We start from the raw sequence: 18530 nt of genomic DNA, 5'->3' as shown, positions 1-18530 counted from the left end.
CTGGGCAGAACTTTGCTTCCTGCCTGCTCGCCCTGGGAAAGCCCTGTGCTAACAACTGCAGCGTTTACCTTGTGAGCCTGCCAGGTGCTGGGTCATCTGCTGTTTACAGGGTGGCAAAGCAGCTCGGCAGTTGCTGGTTTTCTGCTTGAACCCCGTTCAAACCCCTGCGAGCAGACGGGGTGGGGGTGTTGGTGGTGTGGGATCGCCGGCGGTACCTCGGAGCGATGAGCGCTCCGCGCCCCATCAAACTGCTGCTGCTGCTGCTCTGGGCCGTGCTCGGCACCCAGACTGCTCATGGCTTTGGGTGAGTGAGTGTTTCTGAAGCCACATCCACGGGATGACACGAGAAACCATCAGGATCAGCGCAGGCTTTGGTGTTGTGCAGGCTGTAATTGCTGTCGTGAGGGATTTCTGCGCCGGTAATGAACGGTGGAAGACGTTGTTTTGAAGGGAGCGTGGGGCAGCGTTGCCGCCTTCAGAGGAGTAATCCCGGTGATAAATCGGAGCGGACAAATTGCCCCGCTCGTGTTGTAACGTGGAATTGTTTGAACATGCAGCCTCCTCCCATGCTGGCTGCCCCACAGAGTGCTGGGCACACGGGGGGTTGGTTCCTTCAAGCGCAGCAATGGTGAGAATGTGGCTGGGAGCTGTTTCCCTCTCTGCTGGTGTAATAGATGTTGCTGTTTCGGAGAACTACGTCTTGTAATCTTTCCAATCTAACTATATTTTTGCGCTGTTCTCTGAACTTTGAGCTTTGATTTCATGCCTCAGCAAGCTGATGAGGTTTTGTAATTCCTTTATTCTATGTGTTTTTTAATATGCTACAATGGGAGCCCCATGCCAGGCACTAAGTCGTACTTAAAGCTTCAGCTGATGCTGTTCCTTGTCTGGGTGGAAGAATTGGGAACACCGCTGTGGTAGTTTCCTTGTCAGACAGGGTATGAAAAGAAATTAATTGTCAATGTTTTACTAAAGCTCCCCACTTGAAGGAGGTGCTACAAGGAGCATTTGTCTGGGATGAGGATTTAATCAGAAATCCTGAATCCACCAAAAGAGGAGGCAGCATTTTAATGGTGGCATTGTGGAAACCTTGGAGACAGTGGTCATGTGAGGGGGTGAAGTAGTGGCTGGGGTGAAGAGTAAAGGCTCACACTTGGAGTTCAGGTTCATTACTGGGTTGAAAGGGATTAATGGGTTAATGACCTGTGAACTGAGAGTAGAATCTAAAACTAGTGGCTTTGGCCAGCTTGGGAAAAAATGGGCTGCTGGGCAGAGACACTTGAACCTGGTTTTCAAAAATGCTGAGCGCATGCCGGGCCTTCCCTTGGGACCGGTGTTTGTCATGGAGGTGTCTGACCCTGGAGCCATGGGGCAAGGACAGCAACTGATGGTGAAGGTTTTACTGCTTGCACAGCTTGAGGAGAAGCCCAGCTTGGTGGATTATGGGTTGAGTTTCCCATGGTGGCACTTGAAGGGTGGGTCAGGTTTCATACAGAACCAGTGCCAGTGGAATCAATGCCATCAGGATGAGGACTGAAATCCAGAGGCTGCATGCAAAGCGTGGTGAGATCTAACACGTGTTAGTTCTCCTCGGTGTGTAGTTTCACACAGGCATAGGCTGAGGTGCCAGGTCCTCGTAGCTCAGAGTTTCACGCCCTGAATCTCTCGTGGTGTTGGACACAGTGGTCAGGAGTCCCCGAGCCCCGGTGACAGCAGTGGCCGCGAGGCCAGGGACAGGCGCGCCCGCTCCGTGAGTGCCCTGCCGCAGCCCCGCCACTGTGCCCTCTCCGCCTGGTCCTCCTGGAGCACGTGTGATCCCTGCCAGAAGAAAAGGGTGAGTGTCTATGGTCGAGGGACCACCTAGAAAGAGGAGGTGGGAGCTCCTTCAAGCCTTGTCCTTTTTGTCCATGGGGTTGGACAAACGAGGGGGCTGCTGAGGAAAGTCCCGTACAGATGAGACTGGGGGGCTTTTGCTTTCAGGTGGCTTTTAGCTCTTCAGCTCACCATCCCCAGTAATTCCAGTGCTTTCCAGGGTGCCTCGCTGTCCTGAGAAGGTGTAGGCCCAGGCTTTGCAGGGACTTTCCAACACAGTCCTGTTCTTCCAGCATCGGTGCAAGGCACCTTCCCCACTAATGGTCCCCTCTGGGACCTGGAGACGCTCGGTGCCTCTCAGGATTAGGATGCTTTTTCTTGTCTGCCAGCCAGCATTTTCCAGCCGAGAAGCCCCATCAAATGAAAGTAATGATCCCAACAGCGTGAAGAGCAAAATCCCCGTTGCTAGAGAGACCTCTGCTAACGAGTTGGAGAAGCTGTTCCCAGGCTTAAGCAGAAATAACCAGTGATGGGAGTTGGGCAGAGTGAAGCTTCATATCAAAGAGTTAATCTCGGAAGCTGGGGAAAAAAGAAGGGCTAACATATTGGACCGAGTAATTGACTGCTTCACAGCAGTGTTGTGGGCGGAAGAAAATCCCTAATGATACAGAGGGGCAAGTAAATACACTGACAGAAAATAACAAGGGATGTCGTTACCAGCATTAATTGAAAGAGAGGAGATGGAACTGAATCCTTCCTTATTCTTGCAAAGTCCCGCACTGCACTGTCAGGCTCATTTAAACAAACTGTCAAAGAAAAGCAAACTTTCCTTCATCCCTCCCAATCCTCCACCCTTCCTCAGTAAAATTAAAACTGTCGCAGATCAGAAACCTTTGAAATGAGGCAAATTACCAGCATCACACTTCTGCGCTGACACTTTTCTCTTTTAATATGACAGTGCGCTGAGATCAGATCTCAGTGGCACAAAGTTTGTTTTTCAACCAGAGAAGCGTAAAATTCACCATTTCTGTGTACTTGAGTCAATATTTTTTATTTCATCACAGTACAGATTTGCCCGCCTGGAACAACCCTCTCAGTTCAGTGGAGATCCCTGTGATTACTCTGACAGAGAAACTGAGGACTGTGTCACAAACAGTCCTTGCAGGAATAGAGTTCGATGTGATGGGTTTGTGTGTGCAGTTACAGGTAAGGATTTGGGGACTGGTGGTGCTCAGATAATCAGGTGTCACCTCTGATGCCACTGTGCTGAACTTTGTGCTTCTACAGGAGTTTGCTGGGCCAGAGGGGTGCCAGGAGTTGACCTGGCTTCATCCATGCTTCTGTTGTGTTTTGTGTCAGTGACTTTTGAGTGAGTCTGTTACATCTGTCCATCTTTAAAATCTCCAAATAGGAAATTATAACCTGGTTATGTCAGCAAAATCTGTAGCACGAGCGACAGCAACAAGAGCTCAGCACCGGAGATGGGGCAAAGGAAAATGCCTCTGCTCTCCATCTTCCAGTGTTTTGGTGAGACTGAAAACACTCAGTAATTGTGGACATGGGAAGAGGGAAAAAGAAATACCATATGCAAGGCCTGCTGAAACAGCATGTTTGTTCTCTCCAAATGAAACAAAATTACCAAAACATTCTATACTTTTTTATACTTTTAATTACTGTGGGGTTTTTTTCCTAAGCTGAGCAAGGAATTTTAAGATTATGACGACTTTGAGTGAAACTGAGCAGATGGACTTTGGGATCCATGCAGATAGAGAAGAATTTTTTTTTTCCAGCTAGATTTGAACCATTGATTCCAGGACTTTCGTATTTTGCTCCTAGACTCCATGTCAGGGAGTGTGATCACAGATTGATTTATGAGTGACTTTCTCCTTCCATCCTAGGGAGATGCATTGCGCGGAGGCTGCTCTGCAATGGGGATGACGACTGTGGGGACCAGTCAGATGAAAAAAACTGCAAAAAAGTGTTCAGGAAATGTGACCAGAAGATGGAAGAGTACTGGGGGATAGAGAATCTGGCAAAAGGGTGAGTCAGTGGCTTTGGTGAGATGCTTCCTTGCTTAAGGCTGAGAATGATCTAATGTGACTTCAGACAAACACTGAACAGAGAAAAGCTGGAGCAGTTGCTGTATCCAGGAGTGAGCTGGGATCCAGGAACCTGATCCAAAACCTGGTGGACATGGACCTGTTAGAGCAAGTCCAGAGGAAGGTCACCAAGTTGATCAGAGGGATGGAGCAGCTCTGCTAAGAGGAAAGGCTGGGAGAATTGGGATTGTTCAGCCTGGAGAAGAGAAGGCTTCAGGGTGACCTAATTGTGGCATCCCAGTGCCTGAAGATGGAGAGGGACTATTTGCAAAGGCCTGGAGTGCAAGGACAAGGGGGAACAGCTTCCCACTGCCAGAGGGCAGGATCAGATGGGATATTAGGAAGGAATTGTTCCCTGTGAGGGAGGTGAGGCCCTGGCACAGGGTGCCCAGAGAAGCTGTGGCTGCCCCTGGATCCCTGGCAGTGTCCAAGGCCAGGTTGGATGGGGCTTGGAGCAACCTGGGATAGTTGGAGGTGTCCCTGCCCATGGCAGGGGGGTGGGACTAAATGGCCTTTGAAGGTCCCTCCCAACCCAAATCATTCCATGATTCTTGGGGTTTCTATTCTTACACCCTGTATTGGTGTGGTGGGGAGGGAGAAAGGTGTTCAAATGTCTTTGATTTCTTCCATGACACTGAGAGGTGGTGGGATTTTTGTGCTTTTTATGAGTGGGATAGGGTGAACCTGCGTATTAGCAGCTTTGTGGGGATTAAAATCTAAGTCTGAATTTATTCAGCTTTTACAGGCTAAGATTGTGACAACTTTCTGTAAGATCAGACTGTGTGAAAAGAGGGTTTTTTCTTACTCTACAGGGGAAAAATTGCTTTTTACATTAAAAAAAAAAAAGAAGGAAAATCGTATTGCAAGGAAAAAATATAATTTTCTCGTTATTCTCTGGAGATACGGCTGCTGCACATGTCATTGATAATGCTTTGTACTTCTGAGTTTAATCAAAATTAAAAATAATGTTGGACAATTATAGGAACATGCTTCTCATCGCTTTGAAGCTACAATTGCTCAGTAATTTGCTTTTAGTGGACTTCCCCTTTTTTCCAGATTGTTCTAAAATTAGAGTTAATTTTTTTACAGCGTCAGAGTCATTATCATGCAAGCCTCTCTCCCCAAAATCAAGAGAGGCAGATCCAACAGAGCCCTGGAGTGCTGATAGTTTTTTGTGGGGTTTTTTGGGTGAAGTTTCATCCCGCCAGCAGCAATGGGAAAAGCAAATGATGGGGTTTAATCTCTTCATCTCCACAAACTGCATTGCTACATCCTTTCTTAGAGCACACAGGTTAAGGTTTCTGTCCATCATCCACTGAAATCAAAGGAAAACTCCCTGTGGTTTCAAGGATTAGTTGGGCTGTTGCACAAGTACCTCTATTCTTGTTGCCCAGCAATTTTTACTGTTGTCTACTGACCTCTGGTTGATCCTCGGCCAGCCTGGCAAAGATTTTGGCTGATAAACCGGAACAAAGAAATGTGGATTAAAAATCAGTCTGGATTGATGGCATAGATTGGCAAACCTGTCTTTGAAGGTTCTGATGGGTGCTGTTGATATTTGGGGGTGCTGAGGATGAGCAGCCTGGTGGGGTGGGGGTTTGGCTGGTGCAGTTTGTTCTGCTTTTCCTGGAGAGTTCCACTAAAGGCCACAAAGCTGCCAGTGCTGGTGGCAGTAACATTGGTGACATTCCCAGCTGAGGGGGGGGGGGTGAAAATTGCCCTTTGTATTCATCAAGTGTCAGCTCTGTCTTTTCCTTTCTTGTTAGTCAGTTCTTCTGCAGCACCTGGGTTGGTTGGACAGTGGAAGAGGCCAAGCTTTCCTTTGGGGTTTCAAAATAAAAAAGTGTGAAACAAAGAGCCCGTGGCTAAACAAAATCTTTTTCCTTTCTCAGCCAATGCATTTGGTGTTTAGCTCTGAACTGATGGTACCATAAAATATTGCTGTTCTGCTTCATCTACAGGTTGAATATCTTCACAAACAGCTTGGAAGGGTTGGTTCTTGATCACAGGTACTACGCTGGGGGATGTTCTCCCCATTACATCACAGACACAAGGTTCAGGAAGCCATACAATGTGGAAAGCTACACACCAGAGGTACGTGTCAGCAAGTAAACTTTACCTACACATATTCCAGTGGATTTAGTGCCTAAAGCTTCATTGCTGGATCATTTTTTTAAAAAATCCCCAAATTCTTGACACCCAAAAGGATCAGGCTGAATTTTACCCTATTCCAGAACATCCTCATGCCCCACGCACTCCACGATGTTGAACACACCACGTGCTCTGTGTGAAAACTTGTTCCTGTCAGGCATCAAAGCTGTATTTCAAATATTATATATATATATATGACCTTACTGCTTTTGATGACGTGATGCTTTTGAGTGCTGCCCACTAGGAAACCTTTTCCTTTTAGAATTTGTACTTTAATTGATGCCTGTGTTTAAGATTTCGCCTTCTTTGCATAAGATTGACATGCTAAGTGAAAGCCTGAGGACCTTGCAGTGTGGAGGAGATAGGGGCTTTCCTGCTGCTGTAAATCAAGCATTCTTGAAGTACCTGTGTTAATAATAATAGTGGTTTGCAATTATACAGGGCTTTTCATCTTCAAAGTGCAAGCATTAATTCACAAGTATATTTGTGTCTGCATTCCTTCCCCATGCTTCAGGTGTACAATCACTATGCAGGAAATGAGACGTGTTGTTTTTCCTTTCTGTTTAGACCAAAGGCAAATATGAATTTACAATGACTGAATATGACTCCTACTCAAATTATGAAAGCAGTGTCCTGAAGGCAAAATTTTCGCAGTCAAGCTTCGGCTTTGGTATAAAAATACCACGAGTGTTTGAACTTGGTTACAATTCAAATGACATCAGGTTCAAGAAGTTCATTCAGAGGATGAAAAGATTTTCTTCAAGTGTAAGCACTGCTCCACTTAATTCCCTGCTAATGTGTTCCCTGTGTGTGTGTGTTGGTTTGATGCTCCTCCTCAGGTCAGCAGCCAGGACTGGGATAAATCAAATTTTTTTCCCCAACTGGATTCTGCCATTTGTTCAAGTCTTGACTGCCCCTACAATGCCTTCCTTTGTGTTTGCAGCATCCCAGAGCTTTTCCATTCAGCTCTCAGCCAGGGTCTGGGCTGCCTGACCTTTGAAATCAGCCACAACTTGTTGAGAGGACTCAGTGATCCTTGTGGGTCCCTTCCAGCTGTGGATATTCTCTGACTCTGAGTGGGGTCTGTCCAGTGCCCTGCTGGGCATCCACCTTTGAATGTTTGTCATGAAGTCATCTAAAAAATGAAACTGAGAAGCCTGTTCAGCTTGAATCTATAACTCCTACGACTGCCATAACTTGTTTTCTGTTTTTTCATCTGTTGTTGCCATAAACAAACGTAGCTCATATCAGTGGTTAGATAGCATCACCAACCTGAGTCTCCTTTCAGTATAAAGTGTACTCAGGAGTGGCAAAGTGTTCCTTGCATTTGCTTCCTGCAAAGTGGCATTTTGCACAAGATCAATGGCTGATGAGAAGCATTTGCAATAGATATCCATAAAGAAACCCCAAATTAAGTCCTGATTTTATTATTGAAGCTGCAGACTCTATACTGAACTCTCCCTGATGTGCTTGTGCTGCTGGCTCAGACAGCTGAACACTAAATCCTTTAAACATAGTGAAAGACATTTTCTGTCCCAGACTTTTGTGCCAGAAAGGGGAGAGAAAAAATGTATCCATGTACACACATCTACACAGAGACATATAAATGTGTGTGTGAGAGAGAGAGTGTTTGTGTTTTCTTCTTTCCTTTCAGTTTTGATGAGGGCATACTCAGTGAAATACAAATATGAACCTAGCTCAGCCAGAGAATCACCATTGCCCATACAAATCATAATTTCAGATGTCAGAACTTTTCAGGAGAGGGCTTGTGAGAGATAAAGTTTTATTAAGGGTAGAGCAGTCCTGCGGGATGCTGAGGTGTCCTTGTGTCCTGGGTGTGCCACGTCAGAACCAGGACCCTGCCCTTCCCTGGGTCCCAGTCGTGGCCTGACTCTCAGGAACTTTACTACTAAAAGTTTTGCTTTTGCAGAAGTTAGCTGGAAGATTTCCAGTCAGGAGATTTCCAGTTAGGAGATTTCTAGTGGAAAACTGTGAAATTAATAAATCCCGGCCAGCGCTAATTGTTTCACTGCAAATAACCCCACATTGCCACAAGAATGACATCCCTCACTCCTGCTGGATTCTCCTGTGCTCCTGCCTTTCCTGCAGTCCAGCAAGTTCATCCACGCCCGTTCTGAGCTGGCTGTTGGTGTTTACAAGCTGAAGCCCCGAGCCCTGATGCTGCATCACGAGTTCCTGCAGAGGCTCCGGCAGCTCCCCACGGAATACAGCTATGGGGAATACCGGGAGCTCTACAGGGACTTTGGGACACACTTCATCAAGGAGGCCACCGTTGGAGGCATCTATGAATATACTTTGGTCATGAACAGCGACGAGCTCCGCAAGGCGGGTACGTGCGTCTGATGGTTGGGAAGGAGCTTTGGGAACAGCTTTTGGGTGGTAAAACCCCTCTGCAGGCACACAGGGATGGCTCAGGTGTGAGGTCAGGAGAGGGAGATGATGGAAGAAGGAGTCAACAGCATCTCAGAGAAATCCTGCAGGAAATGTGGGAGTGGAGGTGCTCCTTGGCAGTGAATAAAGAGGTTTTCAAAGCATGTTCAGCATCATGGGCTGGATTTAGTTCACAAAGAAAGGCCCTGTGGCAAGTATTTTAGACAACACGTTTTAGAGGCTGACAAGATGTTGAGATGAATGAGAATCGTGGATCTTAACACTTCTGTTAGCTTTGAAAGCCTTCACCCAAGTTCTTTTTCCACTGCCTTTCAAATGGCAGTTTTGAAACACCTTTAGCCTCGAGAGCTTTTCCAGCACGTAGGAAACAGTAAATAATTTGCTGGGTGACTCTTGAGCCTGACATTGCTCCTGCTCTTTGGCTCTGGCTCCCTTTGTTGTGAGAAATGATGATTGTTGTGCAGGACAGAGCTAGCAGTGTGACATTAATCAATAGCTGCACTCTCAATTATTTATTCATTGGCAGGGGAGTGAGGAGCTGCCTCCGCTGTCTGTTTGCAGAGGCATTTATTGGCCTCTGCTTTGTGTGATGCTCAGTCTGTTTGCTCTTCTGCTGTGTAGGAAGTTCCTTACCCTGGAGTCTGGTAGAGCCCAGAGGGACAGAATTTAGACTCGGATTTCAGGTATTCAAATTCTGGCAGAGTTTCCCAATTTCTCAGCTGTTGGTGTGAGCCCATCACAAGCCACGTTTCTTTGAACTGAAGTGTATTATTGTTTGCATCAAAATGCTCAGTGTCTGCTGACCCAGATCAGCATCCTGTAGCAATGATGACATTCTCACACAAGTGCTGAGCTGGGCTGTGAGTTCTCACCAGGGTTTTGTAGGTCCAGTCTGAGAATTCAGGGGTTTCCCTTCAAATCCATCATTATGTTTCTACTGTCTGTGCTGGAACTGAAGTTTTCTTTTGCAGAACTGGTATCACACACTGTGTCACGTGGTTGGAACTTGCTCTGCTCTCATAGAATCATATCATAGAACAGATATCCATAGAATCCAATCCGCCACATCATAGAATCACGGGATCCTTTAGGCTGGAAAAGCTCTCTAAGATTATGGAGTCCAAACTCTTAACCCAGCACTGCCAAGGCCACCACTAAACCACGTCCCCAAGTGCCACATCCACATGTCCTAAAAAATCCCTCCGGGGTTGGTGACCCCACCCTTGCCCTGGGAAGCTTCTTCCAGGGCTTGGTAACCCTTTTGGTGAAGAAATGTATCCTGATAATCCAATCTAAATTTCTGTGAAGCAGTTAAGCTCTCCTGGCAACAGAGAATTGGAGATGGGAGCTGGTAAAAGGAGGAAAAGCTATTTTATCTATTCCTCTTAGAAAGCCTGGCTCCTGGGGATGGGGAGGGGTGGTGGGGAGTTTGTGGTTAGACATCCACTGTTTTCCCACCCACTGCAGCTCTGCTTAACCCAGTACAGCTGGGTGGGTGTCTAAAATCCTCCTCTTCCAGCATTTACCTTGCATTTCCACTTGGCTTCAGAGTTCTGTAAAACACAGAGATTTCATTTCATATAGTTCTGTTAAATACAAAGAAAAAAAACCCCAAAATAACCTTCTTCATCTTATCTTTTTTTTTTATTCCCCCAAAGCAAAAATACTCATCAACTCCCATGTTCTATGTACATGGAGATAAAACATGGAACAGTTGTATTAAAACCCTACAATTTTTGGTTGTGTATTTAAGGTTATTCTCTGAGTGATGTCCAGAAATGTGCACAGAAGGGCTTTAACATTGGTGTGAATCTTCGTGTAGTCTCTGTGGGGCTTGGAGTAGATTCAGCTGGCTGTAAAGCCCTTTTGAAAGAGATTGGAGGTAAGCATGAAACACTTCTGCCATCTCATTTCTTCGTCATAGTGAAAGGAAGATTTTGTGAGCTTGCCTGTCTGAAATATTTCCCCACTCCCTCACAGCCACTTTTGGGTCTCCTGGCTAACCCCAGCCAGGCTTAACAGAGGAGGAGATGTCTCAAAGCTTGGGGTTTTTCCAGTATTTTCTGTGTAGAGAGTAAATGTCTGCTCAGCATCCCAAGGAAAAGCAGGGGCAGATCAACCATTACCCACCAGGCCAGCGCTGTGTTAAATATCCACTCCCACCTCTCAGCAGGGCAACCCAGCACGCCCCTTTTTGCATCCTGATGGGGAAAACAGGGTGGTGATGGTGTTGTGGGATCCTCTGGGGAGGTGGGGAGCTGGGGATGTGCATGGGAGGAAGGTGCACATGGAAATACATGGAGGAGAACAAGGAATCTTCCTGGTGGTGAGGAGCATCGGGCTGTGCAAGGACCTGTGTGGTTAAAACTGTAGGGAAGAAATTTAGGGGAGAGATGCAGGGTGCAGGATGGGGAATTCCTGCGGGGGAGCAGGAGGGACACAGCACACCCTTTGTAGGAAGCCAGGTGAGAAACACTTGTGGCCTTTGCCCTCTGAGTGGGACAGGTCCTATATGGGGATGTTGTTTTGCTGTTCGCTGGTCACTGCAGCCCACAAAGACACAACCTGGGCAGAGTTGGGCACTTTCTGAGGGTGTTTTTGCAGACAGCACTGCCAAGAAGCAGTTTGTGGAGGATTTCCTGGCGCTGGTCCGCGGCGGAGCGAGCGAACACGTCACCACCCTGGCCCACAAGGACCTGCCCACGGCCGAGCTCATGCAGCAGTGGGGAGAGGCTGTGCAGTACAACCCTGAGATCATAAAGCTGAAGGTACTGCATCCCTCACTTCCTCCAGCCTCAGCTGAGCACCTTGGAGAACTCTGTGTTTAGATAAACAGGATTTAGAGAAAAAAAACCCCGGGAATAATAGACTTCATTGTGCGGCATAGCTTCTCTAAGTGAGATTCAGAAAAGCAAAGGTGTGATGCTTTAAAGGGACTGTGGTCAGAAATACACAGAGTAAACAGCTTTAACCCTTTAACCCTGGGCTGTGCAGATGCCATTTCTTGCTGCCTGCCAGGCAGATCAGACAATCCACCTTCTGTTTTACCAGTGTATAACTTACCAAAATTATATCTGGCAGCATGTATTTTATAAGGACTTCTATTTTCCTTGATGTTTATCAACTTCTGTGAGCACTAGTGACAATTCTTTCTGGTTCATAAGGTCAAGTGGTTCACTGTGTATGCCTGGATGTCTGTGCAGCTTAGCTGAACCTTAAAAACAGGAGTTAGGCTTTGAAGAGTCAAGGAATTTTGATCCTGGAGAGTTTCAGAAATGCAAAAAGCAAGCAGAAGTGTGTAGCAGTTCTGCCTCATCGTCTTTAGTGTCGAAATGAGTGAATAGAACAAAGATGCAAGAAAACATCATTTTAAACAGGAGTTGGTTGAGGTGGAAGTTGATTTATAGTTGTTTTTCATTGTAAAATTTAATTTTAGGCAAAAATCTTGGCATGTGTAAAAGAGAGGTTTTTCTCCAGAAAGAGGTGAACTCTAAAAAAGGTGAAGCAAGCAAAACTCAGTAATTTGGAAATACAGCCAGTGCCCATCTGGCACTTGCTGCAGCCCCTGGTGTGCTGTGGATTGAGCGTCCAGAAATGCACTGGGAGGTCTCAGGGCAGGAGACAAGAGGAATGCAACCCTCTGCCCCAAATCCCACACATCTCCCATGAGGAACTGAGGTGTTCTTTGTCTTGCCTGGCATCAGTGACCAGGCTGCCCAGTGAAAAACCTCAGGCGGATGTAATTTGGATTTGGTATCTTCATTTCCATACCAATATCCCTGTGGGGCTTGAAGATCAAAAGTACCAGCGGAGTGTGACTAAATGTCAGCCCAAGAATGCTTAGTTAGGGAAAACTAAAGCAAATCAGTTCATAAATCATCTGCTGGAGGGACTTGGCAGGTCACTCTTACTGTATTTCCTCATTTGTATGATCTGAATTCAAAAAGCAAAGTATGGATCACAGATAATTGATGAAGAGTGGATGTACAGCAGCAGGAAATGAGCATTTTTTTGCTTTTTATTGGAACATTCTTTGGTTCTTGTAGTTTGAGCCTGTGACAGCAGGAGGGTGATCCTTTCATGCTTACTGTGTGTGGCCTGCATGGCAGCATCTCTGCAGTGAGGATGGGAATTGGGGATGGATCCTCTGCTGGCACATGGAAATACCATCCCACAGGCAGTAGTGGGTGACTGGCACTATTTACACCCCACTTCAACTCTCTCTTGTTCTCAGGAGGAAAATAAATGAGTGAGCCAAAGTCTCCTTGGTCCCTGCACGTTCACTGTGTTTGTGCACCCCTTTGTCTTCTCTCCCTGACCCCATCTGCAGATGGAGATCAAATCCTCTCCCTTCTGGAAGGGAATGGAAACCCTTATCTGGGCCCCATAAAGACAGAAAGCAGCCTTGAAATGCAGGAGTGGTGAAGGTGGAAGTGCTGCTGTGAGTCCCTGTGACTGGTGCCTCTGGCTGTGCTGGGGCACTGTAGGAGGAGGTTTTTGTGGATGGTTTTGAGGAGACATTTTTAAAATCAGAGTAAGAGGTCACTCAGAAAACCTAAGTTTGAGCAAATCTGATCTATAAATGTCTGTACCAGGAATGTGGACGAGAAAGGATTTAATGAAACTCCTGTGCAGCTTAGCCTGTTTGTCAGCCAGCAGCTTGGCTGCTGTATTTTGTTACACATTTTGACTGCTCTGGTGTTGGAAACCAAGGGGAGCATCCCTGGGTGTATTCCTGGCATTGTGGCCTTGTTGTTCACAGGGTTTTAGCAAATAGCAATGGGAAACCTGGAGTTTGTGCCACACAGCCTCCATTTCCCTCTCCAGCTGTGCCACCACCGGGCCTTGGGATGTTCAGAGTGTCTCGAGCTTGGGAATTAATGCAGTTTCTCCCCTCCCTTTAGGCAGAGCCACTGTATGAGCTGGTGACTCCCTCTGACTTGGCTGATTCCACCAAAATAAAAGAGAACCTGCGGCGGGCTCTGGATGAGTTCCAGCTGGAGACCAGTTCCTGTCGCTGTGCTCCGTGCCACGGGAATGGCATCGCCTTCCTGAGAGGTACAGGGATCCTGCTCCTCTTCTCTGCCCTCTTGATTGAAATCAGTTGGGAGTTTGTGGGGAGCACGTGGCAGGCAGTCTGCTCTTTAGTTTCTCCTGTCATTTCTTTCTCAGGTAGTTACTCTGTTTTTAAAGTTGCTCTGTTTGTAAAGTCCCAGTAAGTAAAGACAGTAAAGTCAAGGGATGTGTCTTCGTAATGGGAGTGACCATTATCTGTATCAGTTTTACAGAAGAATTTGTTACTTCTCAATTATCCATTTTAAAAAAAAAAATCTTTGGCATCTTTAAGTCTCCTCCTTTTGCTTTTAAGATTGCTTCCATCCTCCTGGAGAAGCAACTACTATCTCAGCATTAATTAGTGTTTGTAAAAGTATTGTGAAGATGAAAAGCACCATGTAAGTGCCAAGCACAGTGATCACCACCACCTCCCCATTTCTGATAGAAGCTGTCCTCCTTTGAAAGCAGGCTGTGATTTTAAAAATGAAGGGGAAAAATAATCAAATTAAATGAAAACTGCTCTGCCTAAACAAGAGGTATATGATGTGATGAGAGCTTCTAACAAAGGGACCATTTTGTCAAGTGGCTAATTCCAATCTGCATCTGCAAAAGTCCTGATGAGAATCGTTATCATCAAATTGTATCTAATGCAGAAACGATCACTTCAGGTACCAGCCAGCTGATTGTAGCACTTCAAGCATTTGTCTCGTGGTGACCTTTGTTTAAATAACTTTGTAGGAGATGAGTCTAGGTTAGTATTTCATTTGGGATCTTCTCAGCAAAAGGTTTTAAGTGACCATATATTTTCGTAAGTGGGAACTCTCCTCCAGGTTCCAGACTTGGGATACACACCACAGTCCTGGGCAGTCAGAGCAGGGATTTTGGGCTTTTCCTCTGCCACAAAGCCAAGTTAGGATATTTCTGTCCTGGTTGCTCTTTCTGGATGCTGCAGTTTGTTCTTTATCAGCTTTACCAAGAGCTCTCTCCAGAGACCCTACCTGCAGTGCTGTGTTCAGCTCTGAAACCCCAAATGCTAAAAGGACGTGGAGCTGCTGGAGTGAGTCCAGAGGAGGCCACAGGGAAGGCAGGGTTAGGTGGGATACTGGGAATTAATTCCTGGCTGTGAGGGTGGGCAGGCCCTGGCACAGGGTGCCCAGAGAAGCTGTGGCTGGCCCTGGATCCCTGGCAGTGTCCAAGGCCAGGTTGGGCAGGGCTTGGAGCAACCTGGGATAGTGGAAGGTGTCCCTGCCCGTGGCAGTGGAGTTGGAATGAGATGAGCCTTAAATTCCTTTCCAACCCAAACCATTCCAGGGTTCTGTGATCTCTTTTGGAGAGGAGCAGGAGGACTCTGTGGTCCCCTGGCTTGTGGAATTGCACCAGTGAGTCTGAGGTTGAGCTGCAGGGCAGGAACAAATGGCTGGGGAGGTGAGAGGGGTGGCAGGGCCATCACAGCTCCCCTCTTTATTGGTATTGATCCCTTCAGCACTGGAGAAAAATGATGGCATTTCACCCTCTGGCCCTTCCTCACAGAAGATGAAGTGCTAGAGAGGAGTGGATGCCTGCTGGGAAATGTGGCTCCAGGTCTGTAATTCCCACCATCTCTGCTTGCTTTCAGGAACAGAGTGTGAGTGCTTGTGTCCCCTCGGCTACAGCGGCACCGCCTGTGAGATCAGCAGGAGGAAAGGTGAGAGGCTCCCAGCTCCAAGGAGACAATCCCAGCTGTGTTAGGAGTGTCCAGGGATGGCAGCTGATGGGTGAGGAGTGATGCCAGCCCTGGCCATCCCCAGACTGCCCAGCCCAGTGCACCCAGTTGGGCCCTTGCAAAGGGAACAGCTGTATTTTCCCTGCCCTCTTCCGAATTTCTCTGCCCTCCTGATGAGGTGGGTTTACTTTTGAAGTTCAAAGCTGCATGTACATGCCTTGCAATCAAAATACAAACTCCTGCCTAGTTTACAATCCTTGGAAAGCCTCAGGTCTCCTCCTCAGGAAACAGCTCTGTTTCCTAAGTTTTTCCCTTTGATAAAGCCAGCGTGTTGCAAACTGTTCTCCCCCAGATATGCTACCATGCATTTTAATCTTAAAATCTTATTACGTTGTTTTGAAGCATTTATTAATGCTTCTTGGTCACTTTATATCTCTGCTGCCTCCTGACTGATGTTCTTCTAGTTTAGGATCATCTGTGAATTTAATCATTTTGTTTACTTCTTCCAGCTCATTAATTTAGATGCTAAATAATACCAGATCCCAGGCACCCAGAGCTCTGGCACTGTCCCACAATTTGATGCACTGCATTTATCACTGGCTTTGTTTACAGCCTTACCCGGTGCTCATTCTGCATGGCTATGTCCAAACTGAGCCAGGCTGAAATGCACTTTAAGCCAAGATTTCACTGAACCAGGGGTCACTTTTGTGCGTGTTTCTAAGGAATCCCATGGAGCCTTGAACTGTGGAGTCTCTGACACCTTACCTCAGCCTGTTTTTCACACACATAGTCACATCCAACCCTCCCAAAGCTCACATCCATCCATTTGTCAACACTGTAACTTCATTTCTCAGTCCCATTTCCTCCTTTTATGTGTTGCCTCCGTGATCCTCGGGATTTTGAATTTATGTCACTCACATGCTCAGGGTCCAGAAGAATCAGTGTAATAGGAAAAGCAGTGGAGGGAAAGCTGAATAGTCAAGCTGTTGTTCACTGAAGTGCTAACACTGCCCCTACCACGTCAAAATGTGGCTGAGACAAGTTTAGTTGGTCTGTTTCTTATCTAGGCTTGGACTAAGACAAAGAGAGAGACATCCTTCAAGCAAATAAAAAGCTAATTGACTTTTTCCCCCCCCCTTTCATGTCTTCCTGAAGTGTAGTTTGAACAAACACCAGAAATGCTGAGCAGAGAATTAACATCTCTAAAACAATCGCTCATTGTTAATGACTCCAGTATATTGTTAGTGATGTGGACAGGGGCAGAGCTGTTTGTACTCAAGTACAATTCATGGGAGCTGACAGCTCTTCCCATGGAAAGAGCTGCTTGTTCCTGACAGTCCTTTCCAGCTTTGTTGTTTGTTTTTTTTTTCCAGATGCTGCTGTTAATGGAAACTGGGGGTGCTGGGCCAGCTGGTCCCCGTGTTCAGGGGCCCAGAGGACCAGAAGGCGACAGTGCAACAACCCTGCCCCACAGAATGGTGGCTCCTCGTGCTCAGGGCCAGACTCTGAGACAGTTCCTTGCTAGAGAGAATCAGCAGGAACTCACACAAAACTCATGGGCACTTGGCAGACTGCGTGGGAAGACATCACCTCACTGAATTTCTGAGTTGGCCTTGCTCTGCCCTTGGGTCTCATCCAAGTCAGAAACGTTTCAGAAGACACTGGGAGCTGGGAGGATGTTAGGAGCCACACCTTTGGACATGCAGTTGTCCCATGGGATTGAATGTGCTTACTGACCTCAATATTTTGCCTTTTCCCTGTCCTTATTGCAATGAGACAAGCTTTATCTCTGTCTGCATTTGGTAGCTGCATGATTTCAAATTGTACTGTCTTGCTGTTGAAGGTTCCTTTGAGATAAGAAGAGACACTTTGATCTTACGTACAGCAGGATGTGCACTAATGCACAGCTTCTGTGAAGGCAGCTGTGTCATGTGGAGCAAAATACAGCACATTAAAGCCTAAATCCCAATGAGCACAGCAGTGTCTAACGTGACATTTAGAGCCACTGTGCCTCACTACTCTGCTTTCCCAATTTATTGTGTTGTTCCCACCCCTGCCATGGGCAGGGACACCTTCCACTATCTCACGTTGCTCCAAGCCCTGCCCAGCCTGGCCTTGGACACTTCCAGGGATCCAGGGGCAGCCACAGCTTCCCTGGGACAAATGGAACATTTTGAAAAAGCTGTCTGCACATCCCCTGAGGTCTTCTGCCCTTAGTAGCTGCCTTTGTCCCAAACAAGCTCTGGTTCATCAGTGTGATCCCATAGAGGTCAGTATTCCCACTGCTGCTGAGTCCACCCAGGGTGGGACATCTGACTTGGGGAGAGTCCACTGTGAAAAGAGACAGACTGAATGGTTTGCCATCCCTGGAGCTGTGCATCACAGTCCAGGTCTAACAGCAGAGGAACTTAAAACACTGTGCACCATTCCATGAGCCTGGATCATTCCAGGGCCTTGCCTCCTACAGCTTTGTTGGTGGTTAATAGTTTTTGCAGACATTTGGTTGGGCCTGCTGCAAAATAACCAGCGACAGCTTTGCTCCAAAAGGCAATTCCACCAGTGCAAAGTTGCTCATGAGTGTTGTGAGTCTTCTAACATCTGCAAGGTCAAACTCTCTTCCAAGGGTTTTTAGCAGAGCTGCTGATGGTGGGCTGGTATTGCCCGTTCCTTTCCTTTCAGACTGACGTTGTCTGAATGTAATTCCTGTGAGAGCAGCTCAGGCTCCCTGACATCTGAACAATGGAACATGCATTTAGTTGTAGCCCTCATGCCGCCTCCACACTTATCGACAGGGCTTCTGTGACAGCTTTAAGAAAGGCAGAGCACATTGCATATGTAAAACAAGAGGGCTCTGTACTCATTATGGGCTTCATCATTTAGCTGCCAACCCAAAACATTTCCCTTTTCCACTGCGTAGCTGCACTATCTTTTGTGTGATAGAAATTTGCCCAGAGATTCTCTTTGGGTCATGATCAAAGAGGTCACTGCTTGTGTGAAGTAGGATATTCCTCCAAGTGTTTTGCAAGGGCTGTGTAGGGGCTCTGGAGATGAGCACCCTGAGCATGGTTCATGGGTGCCTCTGAGGACACAAGCTGCAGTGTCATTGCCTGCCCTTCTCGAGAATCATCAGTGTAATCTGATTAAGGACATTTCTCAGATGAGTCAAGTGGCTTTTTTAAATTTAACCACCCTTCCTGATCATCAAGCTGGTTAAACACACAGCAGTGGTGCCTCTCTCCATTGCTGCGGCAAGGAGAGCCAAGTGTAGCGACCTGAATTGTTCCCAAATCAGAAAAACC

The 18530-nt window shown here is 46.8% G+C and overlaps 1 protein-coding gene across 1 annotated transcript; it reads left to right on the top strand.

Moving 5' to 3' along the window:
• Positions 1-87: 87 nt before the first annotated feature.
• Positions 88-17206, top strand: C8B (complement C8 beta chain). Its single transcript, XM_069023507.1, has 12 exons — positions 88-304; positions 1684-1834; positions 2877-3018; positions 3711-3852; positions 5873-6005; positions 6630-6827; positions 8172-8412; positions 10228-10356; positions 11079-11242; positions 13379-13532; positions 15145-15213; positions 16605-17206. Exons 1-12 carry the CDS (start codon positions 225-227, stop codon positions 16754-16756), a joined length of 1755 nt encoding a protein of 584 aa, XP_068879608.1. The 5' UTR covers positions 88-224; the 3' UTR covers positions 16757-17206.
• Positions 17207-18530: the final 1324 nt, after the last annotated feature.

The sequence above is a fragment of the Aphelocoma coerulescens genome, chromosome 8, assembly GCF_041296385.1.
Source record: "Aphelocoma coerulescens isolate FSJ_1873_10779 chromosome 8, UR_Acoe_1.0, whole genome shotgun sequence".
Taxonomy (NCBI): domain Eukaryota; kingdom Metazoa; phylum Chordata; class Aves; order Passeriformes; family Corvidae; genus Aphelocoma; species Aphelocoma coerulescens.
This window is presented reverse-complemented; position numbering and strand designations above follow the sequence as displayed.